Genomic DNA, 22,901 nt, shown 5'->3' with positions numbered 1-22,901 from the left:
TCTGGGCTCCTGCTGGCGAAGACATGCCTGTTGGCCCAGGGGACGGGGGATGTGACCGCAGCACCGTCCTTACGAAGGTGAGCAGGTCACCGTCTTATCATTAAGTGGCGGGGTGGGGGGCTTTTGGTGCCCGTGGGCCCCGCAGGCTGCTGTGTTGGTGATGCGACTCCGGCGGTGGGGGATGGGTTTGACGGTAGGGTGGGCACGAGGCTGGTGAGGAGCCTGAGCATCCCACTGCCTCCCTGACGGGCCCTTGGCTTCCTGCACGGCCCTGGGCACTGCACAGGGCGGTGGAGAACCCAAGGACGGCCTCCAAAGCCCACATTCCCTCTCTCTCCCACCACAGAGAGTTCTGTACGAACAGGACCCAAACCTGGCATGAACTGCAGACCGGTAACTAGTTGTAACCAACGGTGTCAGACAAAGACCGACCTCTAACCTCAGACCCTTTTTTGTGGCGGGAGAATACACAGTTGAGAATGGATTATCTCTGTATACTTAACAAGCCCGTTAGAGTAAGGGAGAATTAGACTTGACCACACAAACTGAGCTCATCTGTATCTAAAAAGCCAGTAAGGAGATTAGCTTTCGATTGACTTTAAAAAAGGAGTCCAGCGAGGCTGCAGGCACCCGAATTAGAGATTTCCAGACTGTGGGTCATCTAGAAACAAAATCTCCAAGAGGCAGCTGAGATCTTTTCATTTTGAAAATGCTTTAATAAGTGTTGACAACACTGTTTTGCAAAATGTAAATGTACTATACAAATTCTTAATACAAAAAGAATAAATTAAAAGCAGATTTCTTTTTTAATTCTGCAACTTTGTCTACAACATACATCCTTTTCATTGATTACAGTTGAACAGAATCCAGTAAAATCATTTTCCATGCTCTACAGTCAGTTTCAGGAGCAACCTAACCCTTTCTCCCCGTTATTAAACTAGAGTCCATTTTACACGACGTGTAATAAACTATTGACATGAATGTGTATGTAAAACTTTACACCTAGTTAACTAAGCAGTAACTGGTCATCTGATAGCACCTGGAGGGGGTCTGCTCTATTTAGAACTAACACTGAATGAAAACAAATCGGGATTTTAACAGTTTCAACACTCACCTGCATATAATAAAATAAAGAAAATCCACCTGTCTTACAACAAAGTCTGATGTAGGTGTTCCTACCAGTCTTCAGGCTTAACAGGCAACTTCTTACACGTATCCAAAGAATCCAGTCGGGCCTTTATATCAGACCAGGGGGCTCAGATTCCATCTTACTTTGTTTTAAAGAGAGACGGATCTGTGAAGAGCTCGCAAGTGCTTGTTTGCACTGCCTCCCGTTCCCCGCCACACTGATCACTAATCCCGTGGCTCTCAAAGGACTAACATTATGTACATTTTGTAGTAACTGAACGCAGCTCAACAGTAAAACCTGTTTTACGTCATCTCTGTCTTTCCTACCAGACTCTCGTGGCGTTTGAACTATAATTTTCCTCCCTCTCCGTTCCTTTCTGCCTCCTGAATTTGAAACCCAAGCGTTGAGAAAGAATTTTCATCTCTTATCCCTGTCACCCAGCCGGGCTAAAAGCGCGATCTGAGGGACTGCAGGCCGGATTTGAAACTATGGGACATGCTATGTAACCTGCTGCCACGTGACCTCATCACCTCTGTTTCTCTGGACTTTTCCCATTGCACACAGTTCAGTCTGATTGGCCAGTATGTCTCTGGGGTGAAAGAAAAATGGCCCAGTGTATAGTGTTCTGAATGGGGAAGGAAGAAACCTGTTGGCCATAGCTCTGATCGTCAAAGTATGAGCAACAAAAATACCACCCCCTCCGTCCCCAGAATCCGTTAATAACATTAGAACCAGTTTTGTTGATCCCGCAGGGTTTACCCACGTGTTGTGTGAATATTCGTCCCTTCCCCAAGCTGTGTCACCAATCCGGTGCCCACAGGGCTGGGGAAGCAGGCCCTGAATTGTCCGGAGTGGTCCCAGTGTGCTGTGAGCCCACAGCGCTTTCCAAGCTGCAGCGGAGGGAGCACTGTTAAACTGACTTTTTAGGGTCCATCTTCCCTCCTGGTCTGGTAGTCTCGTGCTTCTCGGATTACACATACATAAAAAAAATGATTTTTCTTTTTATTCTAAAGCTAACTGTGGTTTTGCTTTCCCACAAAACTACCCCACCCCAGCTCCTGTCCCTGGCTGTCAAATGCCTTTCCAATAGGAAGTCGTTAAGTGAGAAAAACGGTCCGTCCCCCCGCCCCCCCCCCCTTGCGCCCATAAGCACAGCGTACCACCTCCGTGGAGACCGTGTTTGTGCCATTTTGAACAACCCAACTAAGAGTGTGCGCTTGTTATGATTAGAAAAGTATTTTTGAGGCCTTTGAAGATAGATGGCTTTCCAGTTGTGTCTTAAGCATAGCTCAAAACACATGTAAACATGCAGCTCTTTCTTCCCCTCTGGGTTTCTGCAGACCACTGTGGTCGCTCAGGGTCGCTGCCAAGGCCGGAGGCCCCCGGGCCCCCGGGGAGCTGGCGTGCTCTTCAGCCCCGCTCCGCCTGCTAGTAGACACGGGAGTAAACTCTTCCTACCTAAGGGCAGAGTTGGGTTCTCGGAGTAAGTGACACATGGTAACCGGGTGCCCAGAGAAGTCGGGTCTGAGCTCATTGTCACACAAGTGCTAACAAGTAGAAAATGAGCCACAACAGTTAAACACTCGAATGGATCGTGATGTGCTTTTTCCCTTGGTTTCCCATAAAAAGTAAAATCAAACACCTTGTGCAAAACAACAGGACACGCTTTTACTGCTTGTTTTAATAGAGAGAAGCGCTCTTGGCCATCCCCACCTTCCGCTTCCTACAGATCCCACCAGGAACGCAGCTCGGTGCAGCGGGCTGGGCCCGGACCCCCACGCAGCCCGGGCTGGCGGCGCACCCTGCTCCCCGCCTGCGGGCCTGGCCTCCGTGGGCACACCCCTGGGGACCCAAGGCCGCAGCACCGCTCCGGCTCCCTTGACTTGATCATCATACCGGCTGAGTTCTCCAGGCTCTGGCCTGAGAGAGAAGGTGGGACATTAAGGGCAAGGGATAAAGAGAGGGAAACAATTTACAAATGGTTGACTTTTCACTTGTGATGAGTAGTAGCAGTTGAGAATTTAAAAGATTTCACTGCAGAAAGAATGTCTTCCTCTTGGCCCCTCATATTTTTTTATTTTTAATTTTTTTTTTTTTAATCTTTGGCAGCATAGAACTGATTGTGATCCTTGGGTGCATCTCTGACACATGAAGCTTCCTGTTCATTCTCCTTCCCCTCCCCCAACAGCGACTCCCCCAGGGAACATTTCAAGTGTCAACTGAGCAGTCCCCGCGCATTCGAGGTGTCCTCCTCACCGAGCACCTGGTGGGCCTGCGGGTGGCAGGCTGACCACAGCGGAACAGTCCTTCAGGATCACCCTGTACGTAAGTCCCCTTTCCTGTTCTCCTGCCACTTGTCCACAGGAATTGGATGTCTGCTACCTTCCCTGATGGTTTCTGGCCTGGGGGCTGTCATGGCCCCGGGGTGGGGGGAAGCCACCAAGGTGCCATTGAGGATTGGTGCCTGGCTCTCTGTGGGTGAGAGCGCCAGGTGACACACAGTGGGACCGGAACCTTCCAGAATGTCTCCTCAGTCAGGGTTTTAAGGGTGAAGGGGATGCGGAGACGGGAGGAAAAAAAAGTGCTGAGGGCCGAAGCTGGTGCAGGGTGACAGTGCGTCTGGGTAAGGCAAATGAGAGGCAGTGAGGTGATCTCTGAATGGCGTTGAGGCGGTCAGATTGCGGCCGGCTGGCTCACACGAGGGTCCCGGGCTTGGCTTTCTCCTGCCCGTACCACTGGACATCGGCTAGTTCTGGATAGAGGGAGGAATCCAGGAAACAGCGGTCGGTGCAGCTCCTGCAGGGAAGGCGAGGAGGAGAGGAGCAGGTTAGTGGACGAGAGCGGCCTTCCTCGGCCCTCGAGCACAAGTCCGTGCGCCTTCACGGGGGAGGGGGGGTCTGCTACTGCCGGGGGTTTCCCTGGGTCGTGGGGAGGTCGGCCTGAGTCGGCCCAGCAGGGGGAAGCTGCTCACAGGCAAGAAAAAAGAAATCCACGTTCAGGAGCCCTGCACCAGGGACACCCGTGGAGGGGGAGAGGGAGACAGGGGCTTGAGAACTCTAGGAAACCCTCTGGTCCGGGCCCTGCCCTCTGCGCCTGCACCTCAGGAGCGTGCAGACCTCCGGGATGCCTAGAGTCCTCTTTCAGAGAGCAGCTGCTTGGGTCGCCCTCCAGGGGACCTCAGGCACCACCAGCTTTCCCTGCATTTGTATGTGGTCCTAGAAGCACGTTCAGAGTGTCAAGTGAAACGGAGATGATATTTTGAAAGGAGTTTAAAAAATTTCTGAATCCGCACTATTTATTTTAAATTACATCCACTGTTTTCTGATTACAGAAACTGTATGGAAAATGTATTGGACACTAGAATGAAAAAAGAGACTTTTTCAAGTCCTCGAGGTACGCATCACCGTGGAGGCTGGGAGAGGTGAGGAGGTAACTACAGACACGCCGAGGCCAGTATTCAGGACTAGGAAACCGCCCCTTTCTGATCCCAAGCTGGCTCTTTCGGGTCAAGAGTAGAGGTCAGACTTCACCTCCACGGACCCAGGAGAGGGGGTGGCATTCCCCCGATTGGTGTCTGGAGGCAGGCTAAGGGCTTGGGGCAGCCTCTGCGGCCTGGGTAGATGAAGGCCTGCCCTCCTCTCCCCTGCCCAGCTGGCCACAGCCCTACTGCTGGCCAGCTCAACTCTGGGCTCTGTTCACGCACTGCATGTCGGGCCTGGCGCCCCTCAGGTGCTGTTGCCTTTGTTCCTAGCATGGCTCCTACTATCCTCTGAGTGTCGATTTGTAGCGAGTCCCACAGCGATGAAACTAGAGGCCTAGAGCCTCCAGGTAATGAAGCAACATGTCCTGTGAGTGACATTGGTCTGTGATTCTGGGGCAGTAGGAGTGTCTAGGCCCCAGAGCATATGCTGTTTCGGGGTAGAGCTGCTGCTTTGGGAACACCACAGGGCTTCTGCGTATGTGTCAGAGGAGACCTGGTTCTCCTCGCCCTTGGCGCTAGGGCTTGGGGTGGCAGGAAAGCAACCCCGAACCCCACGCCCTGCAGCGAGGTGAGCGAGCACCTTCCCCCCAGCCCCACGAGCCAGTCGGTGAGCGAGAGCAGCTGTTGGGACCATCTCTCTCTCTCTGACTGGCCGACCTTGCTAGGAACGAAGGGATGAAGGCATTGTGGTTTTGTAGATGTTTCTCATCTGGCTTTTTAAAAAAACCCATAAAAGTTGGAAAACCCAAGGCATCGGTGGCATCCAGGGGCCTTTACTGAGAGCCCTGGGTTAGGACTCCTGACCCAGTGGGATGAAGGCCACTTTCAGAAGCAAAGTGACATACGGGCCCTTCCTCCTGGTGCTGGCCACAGGCACCTGTGAGCGGTGCAGGGCCCTGGAAGCTCCCTCTCCACCCTGGCAGAAGTGCCATTTGCCATATGCCTGAGGACTGAGAAAGTTTTTCTGGCAGGAAGCGGTTGGATCCACTGGGGGGACCTATGCTGTACTTTGGGGGCTGGTCCCTCCCTAACTCCTTATGGTCCTGATGCTGCCCTTCCCCTTCCCCCAGGTGAACCAGTGACCCAGGTGGGCCAGTTAGAATCCTCTACCCGCGGTCTCGGACTGCTTCAGAGAGGCCCAGCAAGGCCAAGCAGCCTTCAGCCCAGGGGGACGTGTTTCCTCCTCACACTGTAGTTAGCAGGGGCAGGAAGTGGAGGCAGAGATGAATGAGAACTAGCCGGTTCTGGCTCCTCTTGTGCTCTAAACCACGAGACAGCCACGATACTGGAAAACCCATCCATTTCTAAAACAACAGTTGGATCCAAATTGTTTCTGGGAGTTGGAATAAATGAAGGCTACCTGCTCAGACGGCTGAAGCACCTGTGGAGAAGACACTTAGGATTTTCACTCACCTAAGTTCCAAATAGACTTGCCCCTCTTTTTTCATTCTGGTAAGAATGACCGCCCTGAAGTTCGCACTTCAAAGAAACGGCCTATATGACAGGTCCTGGAGGAGACCAGCTGGAGCATTTATGTCTCAGAGAGAAGGCAAGCTCCTCCAAGAAGGATTTTTGGAATTTGTAACAACAACAAGAACAACAAAAACCCTTAGTGGAAGGGCTTTGAATTGCTTCCAGAGCACGGGACTATTCCTGTAAACACTGAATTTGTAAGATGGGGACACCTGTCCTTAGTTCCTCAACAACGGGGATTGCAACTTGTTTAAAAGCCAGTAAGATCCTGAAACTTTACTTAGTTGAATTTTGTTTTCTAACAGTTTGGTGACAGTGCTGGGATCCTAAGGAGACCTCACACGGCTTCGGGGACAGCAAGAAACACAGGCAGTGGAGACTGTGAGCCCCGAGGTGTCTCTGTCACCGTTTGTGAGGCCGTGGGTAAGTTCCTCTCAGTTCCGAGCTCTGCTTTCTTGTGTTAAGCTCCCCATGGAAGTGGCTTCTGGGTCTAAGTGACCATTGTCTGGCCTGACAGGTGGCTCTGAGTCCTCGGCCCTCACTTCACCTGCAGTCCCAGGCCAGGGCGTGGTGGCTTGGCTTGAGCTGGCTGATGGTTGCACCTGGAACCTCAGTCCCTAGTACTCGGTTAGTCTCCAGGGCCCACATGTTGTGGGCTGCTGGCTGTGCGCACCTGATGCCTCCTTTTGGCCAGTCCTCGGCATCATCTCTGTGGTTACTGCGGGTCTGTTAACGTGCCCGTGAGGTGAAGGAATAACATGTTCATGAGAACCTCAGAAGCCAAAGCTGCAAAATGGGTGGGCGCAGGCCAAGCACTAAGAAGCCATTAGGGCGCTTGCCCCCCCAGTGCTGGGGCAAGTGGGTTACGGAATGGGTTAGACGGCCACCAGGTCGACCTCAAGAAAACTTCCATGACAAGGTACACTGTGAAAGGCCCCAAGAACCCCAACCAGCGGCATGTCCCTCTTGGGTGTTCACTGGTCTCTGAGAGACCAAAGGCTCAGCTGAGAGCTCTTGTCCTCCAGAGAATGGTTCCAGAGAATGGCATGTGCCACCTGCTGGCGCAGCTGCTTGGGTGCCGTCTGGTAAAACATGCTAGCATCATCGTGGCCGTCGGGAAGCAATTTCAGTCCAGAGCAAGACCACAGAATGTGAAATGGAGCTGCTCAGGCACATGCCCTCAAAAGGACAGATCGTAAATGCCGAGAGACTGATGTCCTGTAACTGCCTGATCAATAGAAGACAGACACTTCTCTCCTGAGCAGCCAACACCTGCCCAGGATCTCTCCCTGTTCTCAAGCCAGTGAATTGGGACTGTGGACATTGCTAGAACACTTGCCACTTTTCTGTGAGACCACCTTCTGCAAAGTGTAAGACTCCTGTGTAAGGATAAGGTGCTTACGGACACGTAGGCTTCACACCGGGTCACCTGTCACCCACCAGACAATCCCGTGCGATCAGGGACACCTGGTCTTAGGTCAGACCTCTTGGAAAAACTCCCCAAAATGGGATCCCAGTCATCTCAAGGCTCTATGGGTGCCCCCACCAAACCCCAGGGTTTTCATGCTAAAAATAGTTATGGTATCTCATGCACACAGACCAGCAGTACTGAAGACAACCTAGAATCCCAGAGATCCCTATGAAGATTGTTCCAGTGAGGTAAGTTCGTTCATTTAAGACGTGCACGTGAATGTAAGGGTTCCCAAACAGAATGGGATCCATGTTTTAGTTGGTACGCAGAAGCCTCCGGAAGGCTTCAAAATTTGGCACTGCTTCACTAATTCTGATTCATTGCAAAAGGGTAATGAAAAGTTCAAGACAGAGGTGGTACCTAAAACAAAAGACTGTCCGCCTGCTGGGACTCCTGCTACTCCCCGTTACCCTCCTCTACACCGAAGCGCTCGTGGTATTACTCCTTTATCCAAATGGTCTTCCAGCCCGCAAGAGACTACGTGAGCCTGTAACACGGCTGTCAAAGGAGGGTCCCCACACGGGGCCCTCGAGGGATTCTCTTGTAACTGCTACCAGTGACTCCTGAAAGAGCCCAGCAGAAACTAAACCTGGGGCACCCCTGTCAGGTTCCAGTAGTGCATGAGATATACACTCTGTACTTCAAACCCCACTTGCTCTGGAGCCCACAGATGGGAATCCTGGAAAAACTAGCAGAAGCCTGCGGCAGGCAAGAATCCTTACCAGAGTCCTCTCTCCCAAATCTCTGTAGCCCACTCGGGAGAGGAAGGTAAAATTTTGAGTTCCTTCCTTTCCAACTCCAAACTGACGGGTTACTGAACCTCTCTTTCCCGGGGACAGCTGTTGCCCTCCTGTCTCCTGGGTCCTGAGAGCTGGGCTTGGCAGCCATCACATTGCCCCCCCACCCCCCAATATATGGCCAGGCAGAAATGTGGGTTGAACTCCATATGCTTATCGCCAGTCCTCAGGAAGTCTCTCGGCCTGTTTTGGTCATCTCTGGGAGTGGCTCTGGCTCCTGGGCGAGTGGTATTCTCTGTACCCTCTCTGAGGATGCCTTCTGTGTCCATGGTGGTGTTCAGTCCTAGCCAGGAATAGTTACTGTTTGGGCTCAAACCTGACAGAGTTGAAAGGATTTTTAGGAAGCTCTCTGGTCAGAAGTTGGCCAGATTGGAAGCAGCCTGTCCTCATCAGAGCCTGACAGCAACCTCATGGGCGGCTTTCTCCCCATGTCCTCAGAGGGAAAGAAAAACATTTTTGCCGCCATCTATGGAAGGATTTACTAGAACAAGCCAGAGACTAAGCTCTAAATCTGGAACACAGGAATCTTGTGATTTCCATTCTAACTGAAGGTGGAGTGGGATGGGTGGGTCTGCCTGTGATGTCTCTCAGGTCGCAACCCAATTTCTTGAGGAATTAAAAACAAGGGTTCCTGTCTGAGGACAAATCACATCTTCACCAGAACAAGTATAACTCTCGGAGCAAGTCAGATCCCACCTGTCGTTTTGACCCATCCCCAACCCTTCCCAGTTCGTCTCAAGAGGCTTGATGTGAAGGCCTTCTCCCAGGAATGGTGGGAATGTTCTACTTGCAGAACTTGTCTCATAGGCCATCTCTTTCCCGTGCAAACTTCAGGGAGGTCATTCTTACCAGAAGGAGAAAAACGGGGAGGCTATTTGGAATTAGGCGACTGGCAGTCTTAAATGTCTTCTCCCCAGATGCTTTAGCCGTCTGAGCAGGTGACCTGAATTCATCCCAACTTTCAAAAACATGATTTAGTTCCAGCTGTTCTTCTGTAAACTAGTCAGTTTTGTGTTCTCATACTGGTCTCCTGGCTACGCTTTAAAACGAAAGCTGTAAGATCTCTATGTCTGTGGATCTATGTTGTAGTTGGGTGACGTTTTTTCTACCTCTGGGTGATAATGCCAAAATTAATTTGTAAAAGCTTTTTAATTAATTGGCTTAAAAAGAAGCTTTCCTTGTCAACAAACCACTGCCAGTTTTGTAGCAACAAGATTACTTGAGAACACCATCTGGACCTGGGCCGCTGCCACAGGTTTGCACACTGACCTCAGAGGCCACATCCCTGGCCTGCCGATCCCAGAGCACGCACAGCCCTTCCTGTGCCTCAGAGGCTGCCCTGCCCTGCCCTCCTTAATCTCCGGGACTAGTAGAAAGGACTAAAGGCATCCTTGAAACCCCATTAGGAAACTTCTGTGCAACTCTGGAATTTCTCTGGACCAAGATGCGGTCATTGGACTTTCTGAAGCTCCAGTCCTTACGTTTAGAAAAGCTTGTTCCTTACAGAGCAGTAACTGGCGGGTGTACACATTTGCCTTCTTCCTGGTACTCTGACCCTCAGATTGCCCAACCAGACCTGTTAGGATATTGCCACTTCCTCTCTCTTTCCAGAACAAGAATACCACCCGACCCTCATGAGCCACATGCCGGAGAGTACTCGTACTGGAAGAGACGAGTCAAGTCAAGTCAAGGACTCCCTCTGTCCTATTGTGAAAGGACCTTTCTGGTACTGCTGACCAGTTCCTGCCCAGCTAACCCTGGAGGCATCTGCCCCAACGTCCAGGAGTCAGGGGACCTGAAAGGAACAGCCGCAAGCTCTCCAGCCACCAGCAGCAGAGGGCTAGCCCAGATGTCGGACCAGGCCTCGAACTCTCCTCCTTCCCTCTGAAAATCGTGACAGGCAAAAATGAAGCAGACTCCTCCACGTAAGTGTTGTTTTTCTATCTGCTCTCTTCTGTTACTCCTTGGAAAGACTTGGAAAGACTGTACGTTCCCCCTTACGGGCAACTGCCCAGGGAGACAACCTCTCAGACTGCTGAATCTGCCTTCGCAAACTCTGATCTGTCCATGGTTTTGGGCACCCCTGGGCTTTCCCGCATCCAGTTCTCCTTCATAAACCACATCCGAATTCCCTTCAATGTCAGCTTCTACAGTTAGACTTCGCAGCCAGGCTTTCCCAGTGTCGTCTTGTTACCGTTCTCCAGTGATACCCGTCCTTGACCAACGAGGTACAGATACCCGTGTGCCCTAGATAAGTCCACTGGCATCACCAGGCTCTTATGATTTTCCAAATCAGATTTGCCCCTGATCACAAAGAATTTTCACCAGAAGCATCTGCTTTGGCAAGGAATTTAGAACAACTCTTTACTTCAGACTAGGAGACTGACTTCCTGAATGTGCCAGAAACCTAACCAACCCCTGGCTGGACCGAGCAGACGTGGCGCTGACCACCTGAGCAGGGCCGCTTCAGCCCGACAGCACTGGTCTTTGTCCGGGGCGGGGCGCTGATCCTTCTCCCGGGGCCTCTGGGCACCCAGACTGGCATATAAGCAGTTCTCTCTCACTGTACCCCAACGGTCCGCAGCCAAACTGGGACATCTTATTGGTCAGCTCCCCTGGATTTACATTATCAGGTTAGAGGAGACCAGGAAGCATTCATAATTCAGGAGTCGCTTCCTTTGGCTGATCTCTACCTCGATGATTAGGGGCGCGCAAATAGGCTAGGGCCCCAGACTTTGCTTTAACCCATCGAACCACTGACAGCTCAGGTGCTAAGGCTATCACTGCCCAGCAAGACTCCCTAGATTCTCTGCCTAAAATGGTCTTTGACGGCGGGCTAGCTCTCGATTACCTCCTGGCAGTACAGGCTGGCTGTGCCACAGTTAGTCAGGATGCAGACTTGGCTTAACACTTCCAGGGAAGTCAAGGTTCAGTTACATCGTCTGAGAACAAGCCACTGGTTACAAGTCCAGTTTGACTCATCTTGGAATTTTTATTCAGCTGGTTCCCAAAAAGACCAGGCTTCTGGTTTAAATCTATACTACAACTGGGTCTTTCTATCCTACTTGTCATTTTGTTTTATGATTCTTTAAAGTACTGAGTTACCCAGTCTGGCCTTTGTGAAAATAACGAGCCTGACGCATTTCAAAGCCTTGGGCAAGCAGTGTCTGACATCTACACCCTTGACAAAGTCTCCTTGCCTTGACCGTCCACTTTGACCCAATATAAGTTGCTCAGGTGTGGCCTTTTGCTTGCTACTATTCCCGAAGCTGTTCTCACCCTGAAGGAAGGCATGGTAAAGAATAAAGATACGAGCATGAGCGAAGAAACAACACGGATCATCAAAAGGTGAAGTCCCTGCAAAAGACACTCAGCGGTGTATTGCGTGATTGCTGCCCCTCACTCGATACTGAAGGGGAAATGTAGAACCAAACTAAAATGGAGTCACTTATGTCAAGGACAAAATGGAGACAATCAGTGCAGGCTCATAAAGGAAGATTAACCTATCCTTACACAAATTCTCGCTCTTCCCAGAAATCAGAGGACACCAACCAGTCTCCCAAAGCCAATTCGGTTTAGTCTCTTTCTGAACTTCCCTGTCCCCTGCAAATACGCATGGTTTGGTTTTTGGCCTTGCTACTTGTTCAGATGGGGCCACTGAGATCCCCTTTCCAGTTCCCTCCTCTGTAGCACATGACATGTGAAGATGGTCTTCCCTCCAAGGGGCTTGTGCTCCATCTAACATCTTTGATTATGGAAGGAATAAAAGGGCAAACAATGCCTAAACAACATGGTTATCAGTGATGGTTTCTGCAAAAGATCTTGAGCAACAGTGGGGAATGTGAAAGGATTTCAATCTAAAATGAAACCAGAGGCTATGAAATGAACAATCTCACGCATGTCCCCTCAGAAGAATGGAACTTAAGAACTCAGAAATTGATTTTCCGTAAATACTTAACTTACTTACAGAAGACTGAGACTGCTTAACCAGAGAACTATGCCAAGGATCTCTTCCTGTCCTGCAGCTGATGAATTTGTTTAGACTCTGGCTAGACTTTTCCCTCTTTGCACACTTTGCAAATCCAGCCTGCCCCAAGCCCTCAATGCTCACCTGTAGCTTGCTACAGCCTGCATTTCTCAAAGTGCACTTCTTCTGCCACTCCCACAGGAACCCCATTTCTGGCCGCTGGAGCCTGCCTCAGTTGACCTCCTTATTGAGGTAGTTCGCCATCACTGGGAACATTCCAGTTAGATAATCCACGTAAGTCAACCTGAGAGCAAGGTTTGCCAAACTCATCAGAATGGGTTACCCATCTTCATGGGCATGCGGAAGCCTCCAAAAGGTTTCACAGTACCAGAATAGCTTCATTAAGAAAGTCATTGCAGGGGCGCCTGGGTGGCTCAGAGGGTTAAGGCCTCTGCCTTTGGCTCGGGTCATGATCCAGGGTCCTGGGATCGAGCCCCACGTCGGGCTCTCTGCTCAGCAAGAAGCCTGCTTCCCCCCTCTCTCTGCCTACTTGTGATCTCTGTCAAATAAATAAATAAAATTAAAAAAAAAAAAAAGTCATTGCAAAAGGATAATGAAATGTGAAAGACACAAGAGGTACCCAAAACCAAGACCGTAACATTGACGTGACTTTTCCTTTATCCTCTCTCCCCTCCGAGCACTCATGATCCGCTCATCCTCTGAAGTGTGTTTCCCCTCTGAAGAGACCACATGACTGTCAACAAAAGTCTGCCCTGTTACTGGCCCCAAAGGTGGGCCTCCGTATGAGCCCTCCTCATAGTTGACGGGACTCTGAGGGGTTTTCTGATAACCTGTGACCAGTTAGTCCATTAAACAGCCAACGGGAAACTAAAATGGAAATGAATGGAGAGCCTTGCTCAATTCTGATAGATCCTAGGGCTATATGCTCCACTTTATGCCTCACTTGCTTGAGACCCTGCAGGTGAGGGCCTGGGAAAAGTGGCAGAAGCTGGCAAAGGGTGGGAATCCTGATCAGAGTCCGCTTCCCTGACTTCTTACGACTCAAGTCTTTACAAGAACAGAAGTACGGCCATTTAAATGGAAGCAATTCAGAGCCCACTTAGCATTTTTAGCAATCCCCAAATCTCCACACCCACCCCCCTCCTCCCGCCATCATCTCAAAAACTTTATAATTACTGTAAAATTCTGGCCTCAGGATACCAAAATTCCGTCTTGAAGGAACTAGAGATGTGAATGTTCTATCTGGTTTTCTCTAGAGTGTCCCTGGAAAATCTCAAAGGATTTGTTTCTCCCCTTATAAAAGATGCTTCACTAATTAGGTTTATTTGCTACGTTAAATTACATGGGAAGCTTTGTCATGTAAGTAATGAAAACCTTCTTAGGTTATTTTTATAGACCATGTTATTCTTGAAAATGTATGAAGTTTCTAGAAATCTGATATGTCCTGGGTATAATGTTATTCACAATTTCAGTTATTATCTTTAAATGTTGTACATCACAGAAATAATCAAATTTCCTTATCAATTTCATTATAATGAACTCCAATTAGATCTGAGCATTTTAAAGTGTTTTGTCATTTACAGCCATTTGATTTTGCAGAACTGAGAATCAGGAAGGAATCCTACCAAGAACTCCTGACACCGCTGCTCGATTACAGGGTGCTGAACCCTAGTGCGTATTTTGTGACCGAAGAAGGCTCCATCTCCCGTCTGGTCCACTGCAGAAGCTGGAGACGCCAGACTCAAACTGACAAGTTAGAGGGGTACCAAGTCGAGGTTGAGGGCTTCCTCCCAAGGTGTGGCAAATTTCTCCTTCCCTCTCTGACCATTCTTCCCCTAATTCTTACTCCATGAAGGTCTGCGTGATCCTTTTGTCCACCTTTCTCCTGGCCCTGGCCTGCAGAGATAATGCCATTGTGCACCCGTCTCAGGCCACTGCCACGGGAGAGGTAATCTGCCCGTCACAGACTTCTGCCTGACTGCCCGCGCCTCAGTTACCCTGGGCCCAACGCAGCCCCTCTCTCCACCAGGTCACAGGCCCTGGTTACGAACCCCAGGCCCAGAGAACTTGGCGTCCAGGCTCTGTCCAAAGAAAGGGACACCAGGCAAGGGTAATAACCAAATAAAACCACAGACCTCGAGTTGTACTGGCCTCCGTGGCTGTCCTCCTCTGAGTCCCAAGCCACAGACTCAAATAGAAATGACCAAGAACCATTCACGAATCCAAGTTTGCTTCCCTTGGCAGATCGTCCGCCTCCTGGACAGGAGTAAGCACGAGCAAGCCTGCACTTTGGGACTTCTCCCTCACTCTCGCAGATGTCGCAGAATTGGCTTCTAGAACAAGACCTGCCTCACGAATTCCTAGGCTCTCTGCCCGAGCTGTTCCTACGCATAGCCCTGGAGTGTCTCTCAGCTGAGGTGCTGCTGTGGCCAAACAGTGCCACTTGCTGAACTCGGATCGATGCTTCCCGGGAAGTGAAGACTCAGTTACCCAACACCCCCGCACACGGCAGTGGCTTACAAAAGGGACTCCGTCGGTGGGGTCTTCCTGATCAGTTGTTCCTCTGCTCTGATAACCACAGTCGTCCCACTCACGCACGCTTTGCTCTCAAAAGCTTTAACTACATGGTTGCAGCCATTCACCACCCAGCAAAGGATCTCTCTACGGACAGAACTTCAGAAAAGGAACGAAGAGAATGACCAGTGTAAATAATGAACCTGATCTACTGACCTGTGAGTACCGCACAGATTCAGCAAAACCTGTGAGAACTGAGCGTTAGCTACAAGTAACCCTAATGCCTTAAGTTTTGATCACATCTCTTGGTGAGGCTAGGAGTCTGATTAAAAGGAAGGAATTGTTAAAAATAAGAAAACGAGCCCCAAATGGAGTCACCGATGCTAAGACCCACATCACCAAACTGAGACCTCAACTTTAGTATCAGTTCTCCCAGAGTCATAACCCAATCAAAAATGACCTTGCAAGAACCAGTCGATTTTTTGCCTCGTATAAATCCGTGTTCCTGCTCCCTTCTGCCTAGAGAAGTCTCATCTGGAACAGCTCCTTTCTGTCTGCTAGAGATGCTGCCCGAGTCATGAATTACTGAATAAAGCCTATACTGTCTCTCCGATTTCCTCGGTTTGTTTTTTTGAGCACCATCTTCCTCTCAAAGGCTAAGCCCCTGTTTTCCTAATCTCCCATCTGCCAACTCAGGAGCCTTTCAATAAAAACTGTTCCACGTGTCTCTCCTAATTTGTTCAGGATCTCATCCTGCCCTACTTTTTAGGGAGAAGTCTCTACAACACTCACTCTCTACAAGAAGATGAGGCTCTTTGCTGGTCATCAGACACCCCTGCCTCTTGCTGCATCTGTGTTTTTGCCTGTGGAATGCCGCCGCCCCCCCCCCCAAACCCACCCCACGTCGTGGAAGCCAGATTCAAGAGCTATCGCCGTAAGCCCGAGTCCTCCTGCTCCCCCTGGAATGCTCTGAAGTCTCGGAGTAGTTAATACCTACGTCCTGCTCTTCCTCCCTCTCCTCGCATGGCTCCTGTTAGAACTCCTGGTCTCAAGCATGGTTCCTGGGACACAGGGTTCTATTTTTGGCTGAAAAAAAAGCTTATAACTTTTTATCCACTATCCTTATCTTTTTTAGTCAACCCTTGAAATGCTAGTTAAATCTCAGTGTCTTATCTACCAGTTGGAATCTGGGCCCTGGGAAGCAGAACCTGACCAGGAGGTACTGGTTTTCTGCCCACTACAGCAGGGCTTCGCGAATTTCAATGTGCATTTGGTTCACCCAGGGAGCTCATTAAAATGCAGATTCAGGGCGCAGGGGTGGCTCAGTGGGTGAAAGCCTCTGCCTTCGGCTAAGGTCATGATCCTAGGGTCCTAGGATCGAGCCCCCCATTGGGCTCTCTGCTCAGCAGGGAGCCTGCCTCCTCCTCTCTCTCTCTGCCTGCCTTTCTGCCTACTTGTGATCTCGGTCTGTCAAATAAATGGGTAAAATCTTAAAAAATAATAATAAAATGCAGATTCAATTTCAGTATGCCCAGGAGTCCAGCTGTCCACCAAGCCCCCGCGTAATGATGGCGGACCACATTCTGGAAAGCAGGGCATTTGGCAGAGTCTGCATCTGTCCCTCAGGAATGCTGGACGAAATCAGGGGTGGTCTTCAGGTGCCTCGGTCAACTCGGGTCTGCTTTAAGTGCTTTGAAATGTCAACTGCAAGAAGCTCTTCTCTCCATGGACTAAACCATAGTCACTAAACCAATACGTACACAGAGTCTGGAAAGGGCCAGAACATACTCCGAGGTCTTTTCTGGGAAGTAGCATGGGGACTATCTAACATCTGCTATAAAAACAGACATATACACAGAGCTCCACGGGTTTCCAGAAATAAGACATAACAATAACAGCTTCCATACCATTCACAAGTTTCCTTCTGGAAATTACGATATGGGCAGGGGGGACACATGCAGCACATCTGAGACCACAAACTCATGAGCAGCAAAGGGGGGAGGGCTAGGAGAACCAAACATTCCCTTACGGTACCTCTATTCATCAGTGCTTTGGTGAGTTGGAGACTCAGACCCATCCATAATGGGTGAGTTTTCTGTTGCTTCTCTGAACAAAGGAAAGCAGAAGAAGGAAGAGAAGAGAGGTCATGTTAAAGAGAGGAACCGACACAGACATGATTAGTAGCTTATTAATACATTGGAGAGATCAGCTGACTCCATACCCCAGTGTTGGTGACAGACAATCCCAGCATGCAGAGCTTTCAGGCCCCCGGAGTGAGTCAGAGACCTCAGTTCTGTGAGGAAGGCAGGCTTTGGCACTTTTTACCCATTTCCCATTTTCTGATCACAGCACGGGGAGTAGTTACTGGTTGTTAATGATCATTCACCTCCACCCGATAAAGGTTCACTTCAAGGACCCAGACTGTTTCCAGTGGGTTTCTGGTTGGTTCTGAGGCCTCAACCAGCTCTCTGCAGTGACACCCAGGTTTCAAGACCAGCACAAGCCACGTAGGCCTTTGAGGTTGTGTTCACCCACTTCCCGCGGGCTGTCAGTCAGTCACATTCAGATCAGGGGAGACCGGGCACGATCCAGAAAACGTGGAGGAGCCAAACAGGCTAAAACCTGAAGCTCTTACTTGGGTGGAAGGGTTTGGCCCCAGGAGGTGCCATCCTGAGAGCAGACCTAACATTCTTGGAGTTCCTCTGGGTGCAACTCTGGGGCCCGAGGCCTTGCAGCAGCTGCCCGACCCCACCAGACGGAGCTGGCGTGAGGCTGGGATGCAAGGGAGGGTCATAATGATCTGGGACAAGGACAGAGCTGTGGCCCCAAAGGTACACCGAGACATGGGAGCGGTTGCAAGTTCCCTGCAGTTGGGACTGCGGGTTCTCCCACGGCAGATGGAGGGGGAGGCAGCAGGGGGCACAGCTCAGGGCCGGGCAATCTCAAGCAGGCCTCAGAACCTCGTTCAAACACAACTGCCCGGTCCCACGCCAGAGTTTCTAATTTCGTAGTCATGGGTGGGCCCCAGAATCTGCCTTTCTCACAAGATCCCAGGCCACAGATGCTCAGGCTACTGGTCTGGGGACAACACTGTAAGAACCACCGGCCTGGCAGAAAAACACAAGACCCCGGAGGTCCGGGAACGCACACAGCTTCATTCGGCCGTGTGACTCCGGGCAGGGCATGGCTTTTCCCTGAGCCTCCTCTGTCAAACCCAGAGATCTGCGTGTCGCCCCCTCGAGGCCGCAGTGAGGGACATACGAACGCCTCCGCCTTAGAAAAAGCTCCTGGCCTTTGAGTACGCAGCAAGCACTCAATAAGCATTAGCTCGCCTTCCCTTGTGTCAAACACTGGGGCCCCAGAGAGCCGGGCCTTAAAACCACCACAGGTACGTGAACAGGAACGGAAACACCACCTGCCCAGCGCAGGAGCCGGAAATGCCTGCCGGGAAGCGGATCGCGGTCCCGCTGACCCCGCCCCCGCACAGCTGCCCACCCTTCCCGACCTCCCCGCGGACGCTCCAGCAAACGGGGACCTGACTAAAGCCGGACAAGGGATCCCTCACTTCTTCACCCCACGGTCACCGACAGGACGTGACAGCCAGGTCGAGGCGACATCTGAGGAGCAACAGAGGCGGCAGGACCGCAAGGACAGCAGCTTCCGTGCGTCCTCGGGGCTTCGGGAGTCTCGAGCTCTAACTGTCCTCGAGGTCAGAAGCGCTCTGCCCACGCTGGAGCCCGAGAAGGAACGGAATGCTGCTTCATCTGGGTGGATCATGTCTTACGGTTCTCAGGGTGCCTGTCCCCGGTGCCCTGTGTTTGTTACAAACAAGCAGCCGGCCAGGATGGAGACGGGCTCTGAGCCTCCTGCCCGTTTCCCTCAGAAGCATCTTGGTTCCCGGACAGGACACCCTGGGGAGCGAGTGAAGCCCGCGCGGGGCCCAGCGCCTGGTGCTCAGATCCTCTGCCTCTCACCAGGCCCTGCAAGTCCACCTGAGACCATCTGAACACAAATACACAGGCTGTGACCAAGAAGCGCAGTCTACCTTCGGGCACCGACCTTCCCCATGTTCCTGGGACCAGTGTCGAGAGAGAGCCGAGACCCCTAGCCTGTCTAAAGGGACAGCTATGGAAAGGAGCCAGGTCAGAGGGAACAGCGTTCTCGCAGCTTCTTCGGGAAGGAAGAGGTTTCCCAGGAACACACCCTTACCATGTGTTTGCTGACAAACCCTTCTGTCACTAGGATCCTGTACTTGTTACTACAGCCTTCCTCACTAACAAGGAAAGCTGAGGATCATTCTAGGGCCTGGAAGAGGAGCCTGGAAAGTCTGAAAGGGGGACTCACCCAGTCTGCCAGGTTAGGATGTGGTGGGGACTGCTTGGGGGCGTCGCTCCAATTTCACTCGACGGTGTTGAGCTTCTCTGGCTTTGAGGTAAGGCAGCTGCAGGGAGGGGACGCAGAAGAGACAGGGCTCACACACAACTCAGGTGAACTTCCTTCCAGAAAACCCAGATATGACCCCGCAGTGGGGTCACAGTGGGGAGATGCCCCCCACGTTTGGCCAGCTCCATTTTCATCCTCAAAGCATGCGGCTCCATTCTGAGTCCAGCTGACCTGGGGATCCTAGGCCCCAGCTCTGCACTAGCAAGTGGCCACAGGGATGGCAACAGCCCCCACTGTGGCAGGGAATCTGAAGCCCCGGGAAGAGCCCGTCTCTCTGGACACCAGGGAGAGAAACCTCCGGGCATCCTCAGATGTGGCCCCAGTGTTAAAACAGTGCTGTGAACAGAGAACTTCCAGAAAGATGGCCAGCACTTGCTCCTTGTTTCAGGCCTGTAACTGACCACATCCAAGGGCGCAGGGCCTCTATAGGAAAGCTCATCCAAACCTGACTACTAGTGTATCGATATGGGTCGCATTTTTCTAGCTAGGAAAATTCACTAGCAAGTAAATCCTCCTGGAACGCATCCTCTGCCTTCCCGGGAACGGAATCTTTCTCATCAGTAACCCTCAGAGACAGCTGCTTTGAACTGTCACCTACCATACGCTCCCGGAGAGCTACCGAATCTCTGTCCGGGAAGCCAATCTACCGGGCGAGCGCTACCGTTTTGACAGAACAGAAACCGCTGTTCCCATCAGCGGGCAGCTGCTAACGCCATTCCAGAGGCTCGTGCTCTTTGAATGGTAACGTGTAATGCATTCATTTGCTCCTTCTCAAAATCCACCTGGAGAGTCCAAGGCACATTTCGCCGGGCTTCCATAACAGATGAAGGAGGAACATGGAAAGGGGCGAGGACCATGGTTCTCTCATGGTTGCCTGAATCACTTCTGTTCTCATCTCTGGAACTTGTCATTTGGTCTATGGGCCATAATGAATGAGTCAACGGGGACAGAAGGCAGGAGCTGTGAGCCCTGGTGCACCCAGGCTGGTGGCCCGTCCCTCCTCTTTGTCCCACTCATTCCAGGTCCCAAGAATCCCCTCCTGTTCCCCAAAGGTGAACCCCCTTTTCTATCCTTCCCCCGATTACCCTCATCTAACTCCTGTCACAAGCGGATCCTGACTTGGAGTTCTAACTCCCGTCACAAGCAGATCCTGACTTGGAGTTCCTTCTGTTGACTACTCACTCTCATTTTATTCTTCCATTTTTTAAAAATCATTTTACTATGTCTCAACCTCCTTCCTTTTCTTTCCCTATGGTCAGTCTGAGCAGAGCCTCCCGGCCATGCCCCCACCTCCCTGCCCTGTGTGTGTGCTGAGAGCCCTGCCCCTCACTGCTGAGCACTGACGGCCGTTGTCACCACTGTTGTTTCCCAAGGAGGGGCTGGGAAGAGAAAGTAGCTTCTGAAGCCAGCGGTGATGGTGTTCACTCTGGCCCTGCCCAGTACTTAGTACAAGGATAGAAAGTAACTCTTAATTAGGTTAGGAAAGTTTTCAAGATGTAGTATCATCTTGATACTACAAAAATTCCTCCGGTCCCGTTCCTAACATCACAGAGAGGGGATCTCCAGAGTTCTGGCACTAGAGCTGTCCTCAGCCCCATCCAGGGGACACCCCCTGAATCCCAGGGCCCTGGCGCCGAAGCCCAGCACCAGCGTCCTCTGGAAGGGGCCCCTCGGGTCTCTAACTAGTGTCTCTTCAACCAGGGTGAAGGTGCACCTTGCACTGGATAAAGCCTGAGACCTGTCTGCACAGAGCTTCTCTGGCTGTCCCTACAGGAAGTGGCTGGAGGGACGGTTTGCACCCCCACCTCGGAAGCCGAAGTGGGAGCCAGTTAGCCCAGCACTGCCCCTATGTTCCCCGAGATCTATCGCCCCTGCAAAACCGGGGCTGGCATCGCGGGCGTGGAGGGGGGCTCCCCCGGAAGGCCTCCAGTCTCATCTGTCTGACGCCAAGGTTTCTAGAACTCACGATACTCTGAGCAAACCAGAAGGCCCCGGAAACAAGCCGCTGACTCCACCCACCCCCACCCCATGCGAGGACGCATGTGCCAGGTCGTGCCCCCCCCACCTCACCTGACGTGGCCTTGCACATCTGGGGCATCCTGGTGACCCTGCTGTGCGCCACGAAGGTGCTCTGGGAGGAGGTGCTGTACTGGGAGCCGCTGTCCGAGGACGTGGAGCTGGTGTGCGACAGGCGGCTGTGCTCCTTGTGCGAGGCCGTGGAGCGCTGGTACCACTGGCGCAGCTCGTCCGACACGGCGGCGCGGCCCGCGCCCTTGTCGTGGGCGCCCTCGCGGCCCAGCGACGGAGTCCGCAGGATCTGCGAGCGCGACGGCGTCAGGCGGCCCGCATCGCCCTCGTCGCCGCCGCGCCAGCTCTCCCTGAACAGGCCGCCCGCCGTGTACGAGTTGGAGGTCTTGAACTGCGCCTTGACGCTGTAGTGGCCCTCCTGGTCGCTCTCCAGGCTGCGCACCACCACGGGCGTGGCGCTGCCCTCGATGTACAGCGGGTACTCCTTGATGCGGTACTGCGAGCTCGGCTGGCTCTGGCTGTGCAGGTAGACGCCGTGCGCGCCGCCGCCGCGCGCCGCCAGGTTGGGCATGCTGCCCGAGTTCGCCGCGCCCAGCGCGCCCGCCGCCCGCTGTCGCTGCCGCTGCCGCGCGCGCGCCTTGGACGGCGAGTCCTCGGCCAGCGTGGAGTAGTTGGCGTTCATCTGCGCCGGGTAGTAGTGCTCCGAGCTCGAGTGGCTGGTGCAGGAGGAGCAGTCGTCCATGGGGTCGGAGCCGTTGCTGCTACGAGTCCGTGGGGTGTAGAAGTCGGGGCTCCCCGTGTCGTTCTCCGAGCCCAGGAGCTTGCCCTGGGACTCCAAGCTGGAGCTCCGGTGCCTAAAGTGCAGGGCGAGGCTGTGCAGCCGTGTGGGGCTGAGGTCCACTGACCTGCGGGGAGATGGCGCCTGGGTGGGTGGGTGGGGGCCCGAGGGAGGGGGACGGAGAGCGGGGAGCGGGCTCTGCCATCCTCGGACCTGGGAAAGGGCAGAACGCCCAGCCCAGAGCTGCCATCTAGCAGACAGGGGAGAAGCAGGGCCACCCTGGGAGTCAGGGCTCTCCCTGCCATCGACAGGTGAACGCAGGGGCCGGAGGAGACAGCAGATCCCTGGAGGCCAGCCCCGCCTCGCCTGCGATGCCTGAGTCCCCAGGGGGCCTGGGACAGGAGCCAGCACCCACGGAAGGGTGTCCTCTGAAAAAATACGCCAGTAGTCTGGCCTGTTTGTTTTCTTTTCTTTTTTTCTTTTTTTTTTTTTTTTTAATTGTGGAAAGGGCTTCTATAGATACAAAGAGAACCAAGAGAATCCCTATTCTAGTATTATGTTCAATCATCTGAAATGCCCACTTTTTGTAGATCAAACAAGAGTCCCACAGCAGGCTCTTCACAGGCTTCAAGCAAATGCTAGTATGAAACCAACAGAAATGGATTTCCGTTCCCCTGAAACTACAACGGAAGGCTGCGGGCACGTGAGCACTTCGGAATGCCTGGTGCCAACACTTACCCTGCCACTACCTTGTCTACAGTGCCCGCTCTTCTTTTGCGCCCACACTCCAAGCACCCAC

At 52.2% G+C, this 22,901-nt stretch overlaps 1 protein-coding gene and 1 long non-coding RNA gene across 7 annotated transcripts in view; one reads left to right on the top strand and one right to left on the bottom strand.

Moving 5' to 3' along the window:
- The first annotated feature begins 3,395 nt into the window (after positions 1 to 3,395).
- Positions 3,396 to 15,466, top strand: LOC111155502. Of its 3 annotated transcripts, none has more exons than XR_002641146.1 (5): positions 3,396 to 3,450; positions 4,461 to 4,522; positions 6,389 to 6,506; positions 9,963 to 10,276; positions 13,939 to 15,466. It is a non-coding gene; the product is annotated as an uncharacterized LOC111155502 (long non-coding RNA). The 3 variants fall into 3 exon arrangements; XR_002641144.1 differs by having other exon boundaries at positions 13,923 to 15,466; XR_002641145.1 differs by having other exon boundaries at positions 4,461 to 4,550; positions 13,923 to 15,466.
- Positions 3,447 to 22,901, bottom strand: part of LOC111155500 (FERM domain containing 4A) — a 307,805-nt gene continuing 288,350 nt past the window's right edge. For 2 of the 4 annotated variants that reach the window (XM_022515665.1, XM_022515664.1), the window contains exons 21-23: positions 21,367 to 22,229; positions 19,198 to 19,294; positions 16,890 to 16,959 (exon numbers count right to left, since the gene is read on the bottom strand). In XM_022515665.1, coding sequence (XP_022371373.1) covers positions 16,890 to 16,959; positions 19,198 to 19,294; positions 21,367 to 22,229 — 1,030 coding nt within the window. Of the gene's footprint in view, positions 3,926 to 16,889; positions 16,960 to 19,197; positions 19,295 to 21,366; positions 22,230 to 22,901 lie in introns of those variants that run through there. The other 2 variants (XM_022515666.1, XM_022515667.1) reach the window with 2 other exon arrangements.

This window comes from Enhydra lutris, unplaced genomic scaffold (assembly GCF_002288905.1).
Source record: "Enhydra lutris kenyoni isolate GAN:26980312 unplaced genomic scaffold, ASM228890v2 scaffoldscaffold42, whole genome shotgun sequence".
Lineage (NCBI taxonomy): Eukaryota > Metazoa > Chordata > Mammalia > Carnivora > Mustelidae > Enhydra > Enhydra lutris.
This window is presented reverse-complemented; position numbering and strand designations above follow the sequence as displayed.